The following is a 14,343-nucleotide window of genomic DNA, read 5'->3' as shown; positions in this document are numbered from 1 at the left end:
AAGTATGCCATATAGATAGGATGGCCACATGATTTGTGATTCACTGAGGGACACTTCTCAGAGTGAAATGGGTATGTATTAATAATGATACCAGGACAACAGGCATGCATTGGGAAGTACAATCACCCGCACATTAGTCTCTTCTAAGTTCAGCTTCTAGATGTCCCTCACCAGCACCAACAATGCTCAGCTTATTCGATTGTAACATGCTGAAAGGAAACTTGTTTTCAATTTTACTGGAGGCAAGACAAAACCAACAAGCATCAGGCATCCTCTTACCTCAAATGTCTTTTCTGACTCAATTCGGCCAGATGTGACTACTCAGCCCAACTGAGCATGCACAAGAGAGAGGGCAACCATGTTCTTTCTCTCTGCACCACATAGGATGTGAACCACACATGCTGGAAGGCAGGGCCTCCAGCCTTCATTTGTAGACTGGGTGGCTCAGACATCAGGTCAACATTAATGGCTTCCCTGTGTCTCCAAAATAGGGCTTGGCATCTCTCCCAGACCCTCCCTAAAGGCAGGTAACTTGTCCATCTGTCTTGTTCTCTCCAATATACTTAGCATCAAACGCAGTGTCTAGCACCTAGCAGGAGCCTGACAAATACTTATTAAATATTGGAGTGGGCGTGGTGGGGCTGGGCGTGGTGGCTCATGCCTGTAATCCCAGCACTCTGGGAGGCCAAGGAGGGTGGATAACCTGAGGTCAGGAGTTCGAAACCAGCCTGGCCAACATGGAGAAACCCTGTGTCTGCTAAAAATACAAAAATTAGCCAGACTGGTGGTTCACACCTGTAATCCCAGCTACTTGGGAGGCTGAGGCACAAGAATCGCTTGAACCTGAGAGGTGGAGGTTGCAGTGAGCTGAGATCACACTACTGCAGCCTGGGCAACAGAACAAGACTCTGTCTCAAAAAAAAAAAAAAAAAAAAAAAAGGAGTGGTGGTATTTTCTTTGTAAGTATTCCGTATGTGTATAAAGGTTGGCCAAAGCTCCTGCCCCATTCCCAATACTCAAAGATGCCATGTCTTCCAGTTCACTTTCATTAGGTTCTGGGTAAGAAATAGTCAAATTAATCAGAATTTCTGGTGATGGGCAGTCAATATCTTCCTTACCATGTTTTCATTAGCAATGAAATGTTGTATGAGCCAGGGGGAGCCTTCATAGCTTTACACTAACACAGGGTGATGAACACCTAATTTATTCTTTTTTTTTTTTTTTGAGATGGAGTCTGGCTCTGTCACCCAGGCTGGAGCACAGTGACATGATCCCGGCTCACTGCAAGCTCTGCCTCCTAGTTCAAGCAATTCTCCTGCCTCAACCTCCTGAGCAGCTGGGACTACAGGCGTGCACCACCACATCCAGCTAATTTTTGTATTTTGGGTAGAGACAAGGTTTTGCTATGTTGGCCAGGCTGATCTCGAACTCCTGACCTCAAGTGATCCGCCCACCTCAGCCTCCCAAAGTGCTGGGATTACAGGCATGAGCCACCGCGCCCAGCCAAAGACTCAATTTCTTGCTTGATATAGTGGAGCAACACAAAGGAATCTTCCAGCTGGTTACCATCCTTCTCAGGATTTCTTTTATTCTGGGCTTGTAGTAGCTCGGCCTCTATTTCCCCCTGCCCCTTTGAAAGTTGATTTCTCCTCAGAGGCCCTTTCCTCTCCTCAGAGGCCCTTTCCAAGCCAGCCTTGGACTGGCTTTCTTGGCTTTGCTTGGCTATTGTGTGGTTTCAATTGAGCAGACTGATATATGATTTGGATCTGTCTCCCTGCTCAAATCTCATGTTGAATTTAATCCCCAATGTTGGAGGAGGTGCCTGGTGGGAGGTGATTGGATCATGGGGGTGGATTTCCTCCTTGCTGTTCTCATGATAGTGAGTTCTCACGAGATCTGGTTGTTTAAAAGTGCATAGCACCTCCCACTTCTTTCTTTCTCCTACTCCAGACATGTAGGACAGGTCTGCTTCTCTTTTGTCTTCTGCCTTGATTGTAAGTTTCCTGAGGCCTCCCCAAGACATGCTTCCTGTACAGCCTGGGGAACCATGAGCCAATTAAACCTCTTTTCTTTATAAATTACCCAGACTCGAGGCTGGGCCTGGTGGCTCACGCCTGTAATCCTAACCCTTTGAGAGGCCAATGTGACTGGATGGCCTGAGCTAAGGAGTTGGAGACCAGCCTGGGCAACGTGGTGAAACCCCATCTCTACTAAAATACAAAAAATTAGCCAGGTGTAGTGTGTGCCTGTAGTCCCAGCTACTTGGGAGGCTGAGGCTCGAGAATTGCTTGAACCCAGGAGGTGGAGGTTGCAGTGAGCCATGACCACGCCACTGTACTCCAGCCTGGCGACAGAGCAAGACTCTATCTCCAAAATAAATAAATAAATAAATAAATAAAATTACCCATCTCAGGTAGTTCTCTGTAACAATGCAAGAATGGACTAATACACAGACAGTAACTTTTCCCACCTATTTTTCCAAAAACTGCTCCTGTTCTCAGTCAGTCCTTTCCCAAACTGGAGCCTCCCTATAGCACAACCTACAACAATTAGGGACTCACTTGGAAGTTTATTGGTGGAAGTAAAGAAGCACCTTGTTGGAAACACCATCTTACCTCTCCCAAGGTCACTTGGCTGACAGTGGGAAAGGAGCATTATAAGAGGTGGTAGCAAGTACTCATATGCCAGGAAGAGCACGTTTTGCCTAGGTGTCAGGCTCCCAACAAGTGCTCTCCTAGGGAACTGGCTATAGGAACTTGTAGAAGGTGCTCATTCTGGTCCTCTTGTTCCCAGAGGCTGTAGCTTAAGGCAGCTCTCATGGGTATATTCAAATTGATTGGAGATGCCACTGGTGAGGGTATCTTGTAGCTGCTCCAGTTGTCTATTTCAATGGCAGTGTCATTGTTCCTGTTGGAGCCCAGGGAATTTTGGGGTTATTGAAAGCAATAGAAGAAAAAGAAAACATTGTTAAAATTTAACTTAAAAACCACTTTCAGCTGGGTGCAGTGGCTCACACCTGTAATCCTAGCACTTTGGGAGGCCGAGGTGGGCGGATCACTTGAGGTCAGGAGTTCAAGACCAGCCTGGCCAACATGGTGAAACCCCGTCTGTACTAAAAATACAAAAATTAGCCAGGCATGGTGGCACACGCCTGTAATTCCAGCTACTCGGGAGGCTGAGGCACGAGAATTGCTTGAACCCAGGAGGCGGAGCTTGCAGTGAGCAGAGATGGCACCACTGCACTCCAGCCTATGTGACAGAGTGAGACTCCTTCTCAAAAAACAAAACCAAAAACTCACTTTCTAATCACGGCTTTTTCCAGAGGCAGTGCTTTAAGCACATGTAGAAATATGGAAATGTGGGGCAGTGACAATATGCACACATGCAATAATGTTAAGGGCAACCCAAGGAGGAGGAGGAGGGAGCCTGGAGCTAAGGCCTGCCCTGTGGAGGAACAAACAACTCTTCAAACCTTAAGTACTGCTTTGATGTGTTGAGAATATAATGTATTATGACTCAAAGACAAAATCCTGGGGACTAAAAATTTAAGATCAGAGAAGTGAGAGTGAGCTGGGCTGCCTGTGGGATTGCCAGCCTTGGTAACCAAGGGCTTGGGTTGTCACGTGGGGAGAGAGTCCTTTGCAAAGAGCTGCTGGCTCCTTCTCCTCAAGCTGAAAGACAGAGCCTTCCTGGGACAACCCAGGGAGCTTGAGCTGTGGCTCTTGGGCTCTGGGAGAAGAGTTGCTTCTGTGCCTAGGAAGCAATGTCCTCCTCTCCAATGGCTGGTCAAAATATGAGAGGATGTTTCCTGAGGACCAGATGTGGACTGTACGAGAGAGAGAGAGAGAGCGAGCAAGTGTACACCAGCCTGGAGCCACTGTAAGCCCTACCCAGGAGGACTTCTTAAAGGGGTGAGGGGACAGCTAGTGCCTGGGGGAGCATGGTCCCTGCAGAGCCATGGCCGGGGGTGGGGGGGTGCAGTGTGGCCAGATGAAAGGGAGGTGTTGCAGTTGAGGGGCCAGAAAGGAGATTTCAAAGAACATAAGAAAGCTCCTGGCCAGCTGTGGTGGCTCATGACTGTAATCCCAGCACTTTAGGAGGTCAAGGTGGGAGGATCGCTTGGGCTCAGGAGTTGAGACCAGCCTGGGCAACATAGCAAGACCCTGTCTCTACCAAAAATTTAAAAAATTAGCCAGGCGTGGTGGTGCGTGCCTATAGTCCCAGTTACTTGGGAGGCTGAGGCGGGAGGATTGCTTGACCCCAGGAGATTGAGGCTGTAGTGAGCCAAGATCATGGCACTGCACTCCAGCCTGGGCAACAGAGTGAGACACTGTTGGAAAGGAAAGGAGAGGAAAGGAGAGGAGAGCAGAGCAGAGGAGAGGGGAGGGGAGGGGAGGCAAGGGGAGAGAAGGGGAGGGGAGGGTAAAGGAGGGGAGGGGAGGGGAAGGGAGGGGAAGGGAGGGGAGGGGAGGGGGAAATAAAAGAGAAAGAAAGAAAGAAACGAGAGAAACGAGAGAAAGAAGGAAAAAGAAAAAAGAAAGAAAGCTCCTAAGAGAAAAAAGGTAGCTTTAAATATTAGGAAACAGAAAGAGAAGAAGAATGACAACCCAGTTCCCCCCTAGGAAAGGTCACCTTGATAGGGAGCCAGACTGAGGGTAAGGAGAAGATGTGATAAGTTCAGGGTTTTGATAGTTTTTAGACATTAGATATTTTAATTTCAGAATCGAGGCTGCTTTTGCAATTTAAATGGACCAAAGGACCTTTTATATTCTCAGAGAGAGCCCATATGCTATGTGGCCTGCCCAGAAAGCCAGCTTTTATCCAGGGGCAAGAGGAAACCTTCTCCCACTGAAAAAGTTATGAAGGGCAGACAAAATAAATTTGCATTCTGATGATACCCTACAAGTTGCACTTGTGCAGCATATTGGTTGCACTATCTTGCTTTGAGTTTCTATCACTTGTTACAGAAAGAATCTAATACAATTATTAGTAAATTAATGAGACTTTGGAGCTACTGGTTGTTTCCCTTATTCTGTCCATTTTGCAGAAGAGGCTGGTGAGGACTAGGCGCAGTGGCTCATGTCTGTAATCCCAGCACTTTGGGAGGCCAAGGTGGGTGGATCACCTGAGGTCAGGAGTTCAAGACCAGCCTGGCCAACATGGTGAAACCCTGTCTCTACTAAAAATACAAAAAATTAGCTGGGTGTGGTGGCGGGCGCCTGTAATCCCAGCTACTTGGGAGGCTGAGGCAAGAGAATTGCTTGAACCCAGACGGTGGAGTTTGCAGTGAGCTGACATCACGCCATTGCACTCCAGCCTGGGCAACAAGAGTGAAACTCTGTCTCCAAAAAAAAAAAAAAAAAAAAGAAAGAAAAAAGAAAGAAAAAAGAAAACTAAAAAAGAAGAGGCAGATGAGGCAAAGAGAACTAGGGTTTTACCCCAGGGATCCTTGTGAGCTTGGATTGGAAATAGTCAATAGCTAACTCCACCATGAGCCTGCTTTGTTAGCTTACACTTCTTTGAATTAATTTTCTCATCCCTCATTCCTTTTATTGAACACCTGTCATTAGAAAACACTGGAGTTTGCCTAAGAAGTGAATATTCAGATCAAAGAGCCAAAGACCTTGTTTTCAAAGGCAGGCTTACAATAAAATTGACAGAAAAAGCCATGTGCATGACTATCTAAAATACAAAGAATACAAAGAAGGAACTGAGATAGGTTCATTGACCCCATGATTCCATGCTGGAGGAAGGGATCTGGAGCTGACCCCACGGAGGACCCACCTGTCTGCTGTGAGCTGGGGCTTTCCTGAGAGCTGTGAGAAACTGCCACTGGTCTGCTCAGCCGCCAGCAGCACGAGGGACTCGCTGGGCTGGGGGGATGACAGGAGGCTGTTTTCAGGCTGGATGGAGAAATTTAGCGTCAGAAGGCTAGGTCTGCTCAGAGAGTTCTTGGCCTCCTTGGGGTAGAACTTTGAAGGGTTTTGTGATATTACAGTTGAGTTTCACACCCTAACCCTAGGAACCTGTTCCTTCAGCATTAAGCCCCGAGAATCATCCAACAAAAAATGAGACCCCTGGCAGGGTCATACCCGCTCCCTGATTAACTGCAGTGGCTGCTCTGTCCAGAGTGCAGATCTGAATGTTCAGAGGCAGAGCTGTCAGGCTGTAAAACTGCTGACCTTCAAAGTCAATAACATGCCTGAAGCACAGAACTTAAGCGAGAGGAGGAAAGCGTTTAGATTCTGAAATCTGAAGGTTTTGAACAGTCCAATCTATTGGCCTTCCTTCCTGTGCTTCTACACCAAGCAGGACCTGCAAAGGCCTTATGTGTATCAAAGATGTACCCTAAATAAACCAAAGAGGAAGGGCAAATACTTGAGGAAATATTTGTAAAAACTTGTAAGGGTCAAAAATCCCAATGTATAAAAAGTTTTATTTTAGGCCGGGCGCAAATGGCTCACACCTGTAATCCCAGCACTTCAGGAGGCCAAGGCAGTTGGATCACGAGGTCAAGAGATCGAGACCATCCTGGCCAACATGGTGAAATCCCGTCTCTACTAAAAATACAAAAATTAGCTGGACATGGTGGCGCACACTTGTAGTCCCAGCTACTCGGAAGGCTGAGGCAGGATAATCACTTGAATCCGGGAGGCAGAGGTTTCAGTGAGCCAAGATTGCACCACTGTACTCTAGCCTGGCGACAGAGTGAGATTCCATCTCAAAAAAAAAAAAAAAAAAAAAAGTTTTATTTTACAAATCAATTTAGAGAAATGCAAGATTGCCAACAGAAAAATGGCCAAAGAACACAACAGACAATGCCATATATATGGCATTAATATATATATAAAAATATTAAAACAATCTTGTGTTGTATATAACTACAAATACATAACAATGTAACAATTGTTACATATGTATATATGTAACAATGCTGAAACTCATTGAAAATCAGAGATGCCACTTTTTTTACCTATTATACTAGGAAATTTATTAAAATGTTTACTGCTCAATTGTAATAGGATACATAGTAACATACTATTTTTTTTTTTTTTTTTTGAGATGGAGTTTCACTCTTGCCCAGGCTGGAGTAAAGTGGCACAATTTCGGCTCACTGCAAACTTTGCTTCCTGGGTTTTAGCAATTCTCCTGCCTCAGCTTCCTGAGTAGCATTATAGGGGCCTGCCACCATGCCTGGCTAATTTTTGTATTTTTAGTAGAGACAGGGTTTCACCATGTTGGGCAGGCTGGTCTTGAACTCCTGACCTGAGGTGATCCACCTGCCTTGGCCTCCCAAAGTGTTAGGATTACCAGTGTGAGCCACCACACCCAGCCCACAGACACTCATATGATTGGTGAGAGTATAATTTGGTATGATATTTATGGAAATAATCTGGCAATATGTGTTAAAAGCCTTGAAAATGTTCATGCTGTTTGAATTCTACTTCTAAAAACCTATCTGAGAATATACTCAGAAATGTAGATCATACATATAAATGCTTGTTTTAGCATTATTTACAATAATAAACAAATACAGTCCAGGCACAGAGGTTCACACCTGTAATCCCAGCACTTTGGGAGGCCGAGGCGGGTGGATCACTTGAGGACAGGAGTTCAAGACCAGCTTGGCCAACATGGTGAAACCCCATCTCTACTAAAAATACAAAAATTAGCCAGGTGTGGTGGCACACGCCTGTAATCCCAGCTACTCTGGAGGCTGAGGCACAAGAATCGCTTGAATTCGGGAAGTAGAAGTTGCAGTGAGCCGCGATCGCGCCATTGCACTCCAGCCTGGGTGACAGGGCATGGCTCTGTCTCAAAAAAAAAAAAAAAAAAAAAAAAAGAAACATTTCTAAATGTCTTAATATTAGGGACTGGTCAAATAAATTTTAATTCATTCATACTACTGAATAGAAATTATCAAAATGATCTTTACTAAGAGCTTTTAAAAGACATGGAAACATGTCTATATATACACACACACATTTACATATATATGTATATATACTTATTTCTCGACAGGTCCTGGAGGGAGGCCCACTTACTGTTGTTTCTGTGGAGCTGGTGGGCATCTTGGGCACCAGGCAGTGAGTGAATTCGATTCTCGGGTCTTTGGTGGTGATGGACAGGCCTTTCTGCAGAATTTTCACCAAGCGGACCCAGAACTGAAACACAATCTCTGGGTGTTTTTCGTGGAGCTTCAGATAGTAGATCTTTTCAGTCACCGTCCTAACCCTCAGGATGCGCTGGAGCCGGTCGTAGATTCGTAGCTCCACATACTTCAGGGGGAGAAGCCTGGACATAATCAGGACATTTCCATGGGAGAGCTCATGGTTTCAATCGACCATGTGGGTGCCCACCTAGAGGTGGCTCAGCGTCACTGGCCTCCTACCTCTCTGCTTGGGGGATGCTGAAGGGAGAAAGCTCATGTAATGAAAGTGGGGGTGATTACTAAGACTGACTCTTCTCCAATTTCCAGGACTTTAGTAGGAATACAGGTGTGTACCAGTACACCCACCTAATTTTTTTGGTATTTTTTGGTAGAAACAGGATCTCCCTATGTTGCCCAGGTTGGTCTTGAACTCCTGGCTTCAAGCGATCCTCCCACCTCAGCCTCCCAAAGAGCTAGGATTACAGATGTGAGCCACTGTGCCCTGCCAAGATAAGTATGATTAATTCCGCTTTACAGATTTCGAGGCTGAGGCTTAGAGAGGCTAAGTGATTTGCCCAAGTTTACATCTTATTAAGTATGACCTGGAACTAAGATTTCCTGACTCAGTTTCTAGGACTCTTTCTCCCTATATCCTGACTTACTGTGTCGAAAGGGCAAGGAAAAGGATAGCTGTCTCCTATATATCTAGTATTTTTTTTTCAATCTCAGCATTTCATAGTCGTGTTTGACTTTCGTATCCCCACCTTTTCCTTGGAAACCTCCTCTATCTATATTGACAAAGAAACATTTCTAAATGTCTAATATTAGGGACTTGTCAAGTAAATTTTAATTCATTCATATTACTAAAGAAATTATCGAAATGATATTTAAAAAGATTTTAAAAGACATGGAAACGTGTCTATATATACACACACGTATACACACACACATACACACACACACACTAACACACACACACATTTACAGAAAAGGAAGCCAAGATTCTCAAAAACCAGGCTCGAGACAAGGACTGTGTACTGCCCTATCCCAGCATGAAGCACAGTGCTCGGTAAATATAGGTAGTAAATAAATAAGGCCAGGCGCAGTGGCTCACGCCTGTAATCCCAGCACTTTGGGAGGCCGAGGCAGGCAGATCACGAGGTCAAGAGATCGAGACCATCCTGGCTAACACGGTGAAACGCCGTCTCTACTAAAAATACAAAAAAAAAAAAAATTAGCCGGGCATGGTGGCAGGCGCCTGTAGTCCCAGCTACTCGGAGAATGGCGTGAACCCGGGAGGCGGAGCTTGCAGTGAGCCGAGATAGCGCCACTGCACTCCAGCCTGGGCAACAGAGAGAGACTCTGTCTCAAAAAAAAAAGATGCTAAATAAATACTTGCTAAACAAATGAATGAATGAGTTCTACAGGGTTTATGCACTAAAGAACACTGTCTTTTCTTTTGATCTAAAATCCAGCTACAAAGCAATGCATATCCCATTCAATCATTCCATCCCTTCCGGCCCTCCCTCAAGCCTTTACCTGCTGAGGTTGATGACTGGGGCATCACCAGGTGTGCTCCAGGTGGTAAACGGACCCTGGGGCCAGGTAACATTGGCCATCAGGAGGACATTGGGGAGAGGCAGGGAGGGCACCGAGGAGGTCACCCCAAGGATCACGGTGGCAGACCCTTCACAGACATCTCTCCATTTCCCGGGCTTAGTGACCTGCAAATCAGCCTCAGGTGCATGGGTCAGAAAGGAGCAGAAAACAAGGGGTGGAAGAATACAGATGCTGGAAAGTGGCATGTCATCTTGGGGGCAGGTGTGCAGCACACTGGGCTGGGCCCTGACCTGCTATTGATCCTTTTTGTTGGTCTCCCCAAATACACTTTAAGGTCCTTGGCCGCAGAAACCCTGTGTCATCCTTCTCTGGGTCCTCTGTTTCATCTAACTGTAAAAAGATGCACTAGCAAGAAAAAGCTGAGTGGCATTGAAGTTTTCATTCCCCCATCTTTGGGTAGGAGAAGCCAGCACTGGTTTCTAATGGCCCAAAAGGGAGATTGTGTGAAGAAAGTCCCAGAAGGGGAGGAAAGTGAGGAAAAAGCTGTTGAATGGGGAAGACCCAGACAGCTTGAGTTGAGGGAGGTTTGGAGCACTTCTCCCAGGATGATGGAGGGGCCATCTTGTTGCTGGGTCTTGAGTGGAATGAGGACCTATTCTCTTGAAGCAGAAGGGGGCCATCACGAGACAGAAAGACTGGATGCCCACCACTGGGCACAGTGCCTCAGCTAAGACACCCCCCACCTCACTGTGCACGGCTGGCAGAAAAGCACCAGAGCTGTGGCCACTAAGGAGCCACAGGGACCTGGGTAAGGAACATATGAGGAGGGACCCCTATGTTTCCAAGGCCAGAGGGCCTTCTCCCAATGCTCTACATCTTTTTTAGAAAATAGAGATGGGGTCTCACTATGTTGCCCAGACTGGTATCAAACTCCTGGGCTCAAGTGATCTTCCCTTCTCAGCCTCCCAAAGTGCTGGGATTATAGGCACGAGCCACTATGCCCAGCCAATGTTCTAGACTTTGTAAAACCATCAACACCATTGCACAGTCCTTGGTGGAACTGGGGACAAGGGAAAGCCCCAGGGATGACTGAAATGTAATTTCCCACCAGCCTGACCAGAATGGTGTTCCCAGAAAAGTGAATTTTGATTTTGAAAAAAAAAGTGACACTTCTTGGAGCCCATGTTGAGGAATGAAATTCATGTCCTCTGCAAAACACAGAGGGTTGTATACATTGAGAGTAAGTGCTCAATAAATGTTTGTGGGTGATGCTGCTTTGAGATGATGATAGTGATGGCGATGTGCAGGAAGGGGGAGAGAGGATGCAGTGTAACTGTACTGTAACTATAACAACTATAACTATAACTAGTATGTGGATTGCATCACTTCAAGTAAACTTTGGACTGTGTGCGGTCATTCATGCCTATGATCCCAGCACTTTGGGAGTCCAAAGCAGGAGTATCACTTGAAGCCAGGAGTTGAAGACCAGCCTAGGCAACATAGTGAGACCCTGTCTCTATCAAAAAATTTTTTTAAAAAAATCAAACTTTGAACTTTTCTGTGCGGGTCAGCCTCTCCCTAGCACGTTCTGAGTTTGCTGCTACCCAGGTCACTTAGTGTCCATTCAGAGAATCTAAACAGTTTTAATATTAGGCCAAAGAAAACAGCACTTTGGGAGGCCAAGGCAGGCAGATCATGAGGTCAAGAGGTCAAGACCGTCTTGGCCAACATGGTGAAACCCCATCTCTACTAAAACAAAAAAAAAATTAGCTGGGTGAGGTGGTGCATGCCTGTAGTCCTAGCTACTTGGGAGGCTGTGATAGGAGAATTGCTTGAACCCAGGAGGCAGAGGTTGCAGTGAGCCTAGATCACGCCAAGGCAATGGACCGAGACTCCGTCTCAAAAAAAAAAAAAAAGCACACATTAAGAAAAGAAATTTGCAGCTGAATCATTACACCCAAATAGAAATGACTAGAAATTGGATCCTGAGACTGGACTTCCCATGTTACTGCTCTGTCTCCACCAAGGGTATGTTAGGAATGAGCTCGCCCCAGGTTTGCCAGCTGATCACCCAACTACACATCTCCTGGGGCGCAGCAAAGGGACCGTGGAGCGGCAGGAGCCATAAACACAGCTCTCCAAAATCCGGGGACTCCATTAGGGAGTAGCTCACTGCTCTGTGAAGAGTCTCCAAATTAAGCCCAAGACCCACCTCAAACTGTTCCCACCTACTCTCCTATAACCCCTGGCTGCTTTCCCACTCCATTTGAATGGGTATGTGTCTTGCAGACCTTGCATTCCAGCCTCCCTGCCTTTCCTTAGGTACTTTGAAGCCCCTCTGTCTGGGATATCCTCCCCACTGCTCTTCCACTTACCAAAATCTCAGCAGTCTCTCAAAGAATGGCTTAAGACCCTTCTGGAAAGCCTTCTTCAACTGCCAAAGTCCAGAGAGAATGCCCTGAATGCCCCCAGCACCTGCTCTCTGCTGTCATGCCTGGTGCATCAGCTGGCCCAAACTCTCTGACATAGAGCTTGCTTAGACAGTTACCAAATATCAGGTAAACCAAACTCATAGGCTTCCTGGCCAGGGACACTCTGATCTTTCTCTGCACCTCCTGCCCTGCACTCAGTAGAAGTTTAGTGTGTGCTTACTGGCTGATTAACTGGTTATGCTCTCCTGCACAGGAGCACGGGTTCAGGCTAGACCGCTAGAGGGAGGCAGGCAGCACCCGCGTAAGACTTGATACTTATGAAAACGACCACCTTCCACTCCCAGTGGCCCCATCCCAGGCTCACTTCCACCATCCTTTTAGGGAATGGTAGAATCTGGGCAAGACCTATTTACCCAGTGTCTTTGCTTTCAAACAAGGCTGTTTCTAAACCATCCCAGAGTGAGGAGGATGGATTTCAGAGCAGAGTTTCTAACAGCAACCTTCATTCCCTGTAACCATCCACTTTGGACAAGTGGCCCAGAAAGGGCCTGTGAACCCTGCCTGGAGACTGAGCTCTGATCTCTCCTTTTGTAAGGCATAAATCAATTTCCTTAGAGCAGATGACCTGCAGGTAGCTCTATCATACGGTAGGCACAAATGAAGGTGAACTTGGGACCCAGACCTTCTGGTTTTCTCTAGCTTTGGTGGCTTCTTTGGCCCCCCACCCCCCGCCCAGGGCTTTAAAAGGCCACAGCATCTCCTAACCAAGGAACAGGTTTTGGAAACAGAAAGACAGCTGGCCCTGAGCTCCACGAGGGTACCTGGATAAAGTTGCTTTCAAACACCACCGAGTTGGAGAACAAATTGAATTCTGGAGAATGAATCAGTTGACAAAGAAGGCCATTTTCCACCCCAAGTTCCATTCCAGGGCCTGGTTCCCTGACCTCAGGTGGGAGGCCCCTGATTTTACTCATTGGTTCTTGGTAAGAATGGGCTTGGGAACATTTCCGGGGCTCCACGCCGACCCAGCCCAATGCCAAGATGTTGATGTGATCTGCCCCCACCTCCCCAGCATTTCCTCCCCATTTACTTATGGGCTGTCCACCAGGGCTGGGAGGGCCTGTCAGCTCACAATGGCAGGAATGACATCAAGGAATGTGATGGTGACAACAGAAAAGGAAAGAAAAAAAAAAAAGAAGAAGAGGAGAGGAAGGACAGAGAATGTGCCAGGCTCTTTTCTCCCTCTTTCCACCAACTACAAACCAGCAGTAATGCAGCCTATTCCACTTTGTAAACATTCACCCTTATCCCAAATGGGGAAAATGACCCTCCCAAAGTTATGCCAAGGCAGCAGTGAGCTGGCCAGACGCAAGGAAGGCTCTCGGGAGCACACAGGCTTTAATCCTCTTGCCTCCCAGTGAAGCCTCTCACCAAACTTCCATGTGACTTGTTCACCTGCCCAGGGAAGTCTAAGGATAGGAAAAAGGGAGTTCATCTTCCCTACCCCATCTCATGGGAGAAAAGGAGATTTTTTTTTTTTTTTTTTTTTTTAAGAAATGGACATCTGTTAACTAAACTAAGAAGCTTATTTATTTGGAAACAGTGGGCAAAGGAGAAGGCAGTGGCACAGTTGTATGCTGGAGCCAGACCAAAACAGGTCACGAGAGCTGGTTGTTGCATTTTCAGGAATGCTACAAACCAGTTGTTAAACACAGCAATTATTAAAACTTTTTCTTTTTTTGAGACAGAGTTTCGCTCTTGTTGCCCAGGCTAGAGTGCAGTGGCGTGATCTCGGCTCTCCACAACCTCTGCCTCCCATCTTCAAGCAATTCTCCTGCCTCAGCCTCCCAAGTAGCTGGGATTATAGGCATGCACCACCACACCCAGCTAATTTTGTATTTTTAGTAGAGACAGGGTTTCTCCATGTTGGTCAGGCTGGTCTGGAACTCCCGACCTCAGGTGATCCGCCTGCCTCGGCCTCCCAAAGTGCTGGGATTACAGGTGTGAGCCACTGTGCCCAGCCTTTAAAACTTAAATGATATAAACTTGGCTGGGCTTGGTGGCTCACGACTGTAATCCCAGCACTTTGGGAGGCCGAGGTGGGTGGATCGCCTGAGGTCAGGAGTTCGAGACTAGCCTGGCCAACAGGTGAAACCCCGTCTCAACTAAAACTGCAAAAATTAGCCGGGTGTGGTGGTG

The 14,343-nt window shown here is 46.7% G+C and overlaps 1 protein-coding gene across 6 annotated transcripts; it reads right to left on the bottom strand.

Annotated features, from left to right (window-relative positions):
- Positions 1–2,549: 2,549 nt before the first annotated feature.
- Positions 2,550–14,051, bottom strand: GARIN1A (golgi associated RAB2 interactor 1A). 6 transcript variants are annotated; one of them, XM_054494123.2, is made up of 6 exons: positions 12,966–13,034; positions 12,088–12,146; positions 9,692–9,876; positions 8,046–8,295; positions 5,785–5,903; positions 2,550–2,907 (listed from the first exon to the last, which is right to left on the bottom strand). In XM_054494123.2, exons 3-6 carry the CDS (start codon positions 9,769–9,771, stop codon positions 2,712–2,714), a joined length of 645 nt encoding a protein of 214 aa, XP_054350098.1. In that variant the 5' UTR covers positions 9,772–9,876; positions 12,088–12,146; positions 12,966–13,034; the 3' UTR covers positions 2,550–2,711. The 6 variants fall into 6 exon arrangements, with proteins under 6 accessions (XP_054350098.1, XP_054350096.1, XP_054350095.1 ...); XM_054494121.2 differs by lacking the exon at positions 12,088–12,146 and having other exon boundaries at positions 5,785–5,873; positions 12,966–14,051; XM_054494120.2 differs by lacking the exon at positions 12,088–12,146 and having other exon boundaries at positions 5,785–5,873; positions 9,692–9,904; positions 12,967–14,051.
- Between the last annotated feature and the right edge of the window lie 292 nt (positions 14,052–14,343).

The sequence above is a fragment of the Pongo pygmaeus genome, chromosome 6 (assembly GCF_028885625.2).
Source record: "Pongo pygmaeus isolate AG05252 chromosome 6, NHGRI_mPonPyg2-v2.0_pri, whole genome shotgun sequence".
In the NCBI taxonomy this organism is placed as follows: Eukaryota; Metazoa; Chordata; class Mammalia; order Primates; family Hominidae; genus Pongo; species Pongo pygmaeus.
The sequence above is the reverse complement of the archived record's forward strand: the minus strand, read 5'-3'. Positions and strand labels throughout refer to the sequence as shown.

What these genes read in the sequence shown, in the direction of transcription:
- GARIN1A (XM_054494119.2), bottom strand. Translation starts at nt 13,118, where the DNA reads ATGAGTAAAATCAGGGGCCTCCCACCTGAGGTCAGGGAACCAGGCCCT. An exon ending in CCAGCTCCACAGAAACAACA is followed by an intron (nt 5,904 to 8,045) that starts GTAAGTGGGCCT and finishes TTCTCCATCCAG; the next exon opens with CCTGAAAACAGCCTCCTGTC. An exon ending in CCCCAGCTCACAGCAGACAG is followed by an intron (nt 2,908 to 5,784) that starts GTGGGTCCTCCG and finishes GGGCTCCAACAG; the next exon opens with GAACAATGACACTGCCATTG.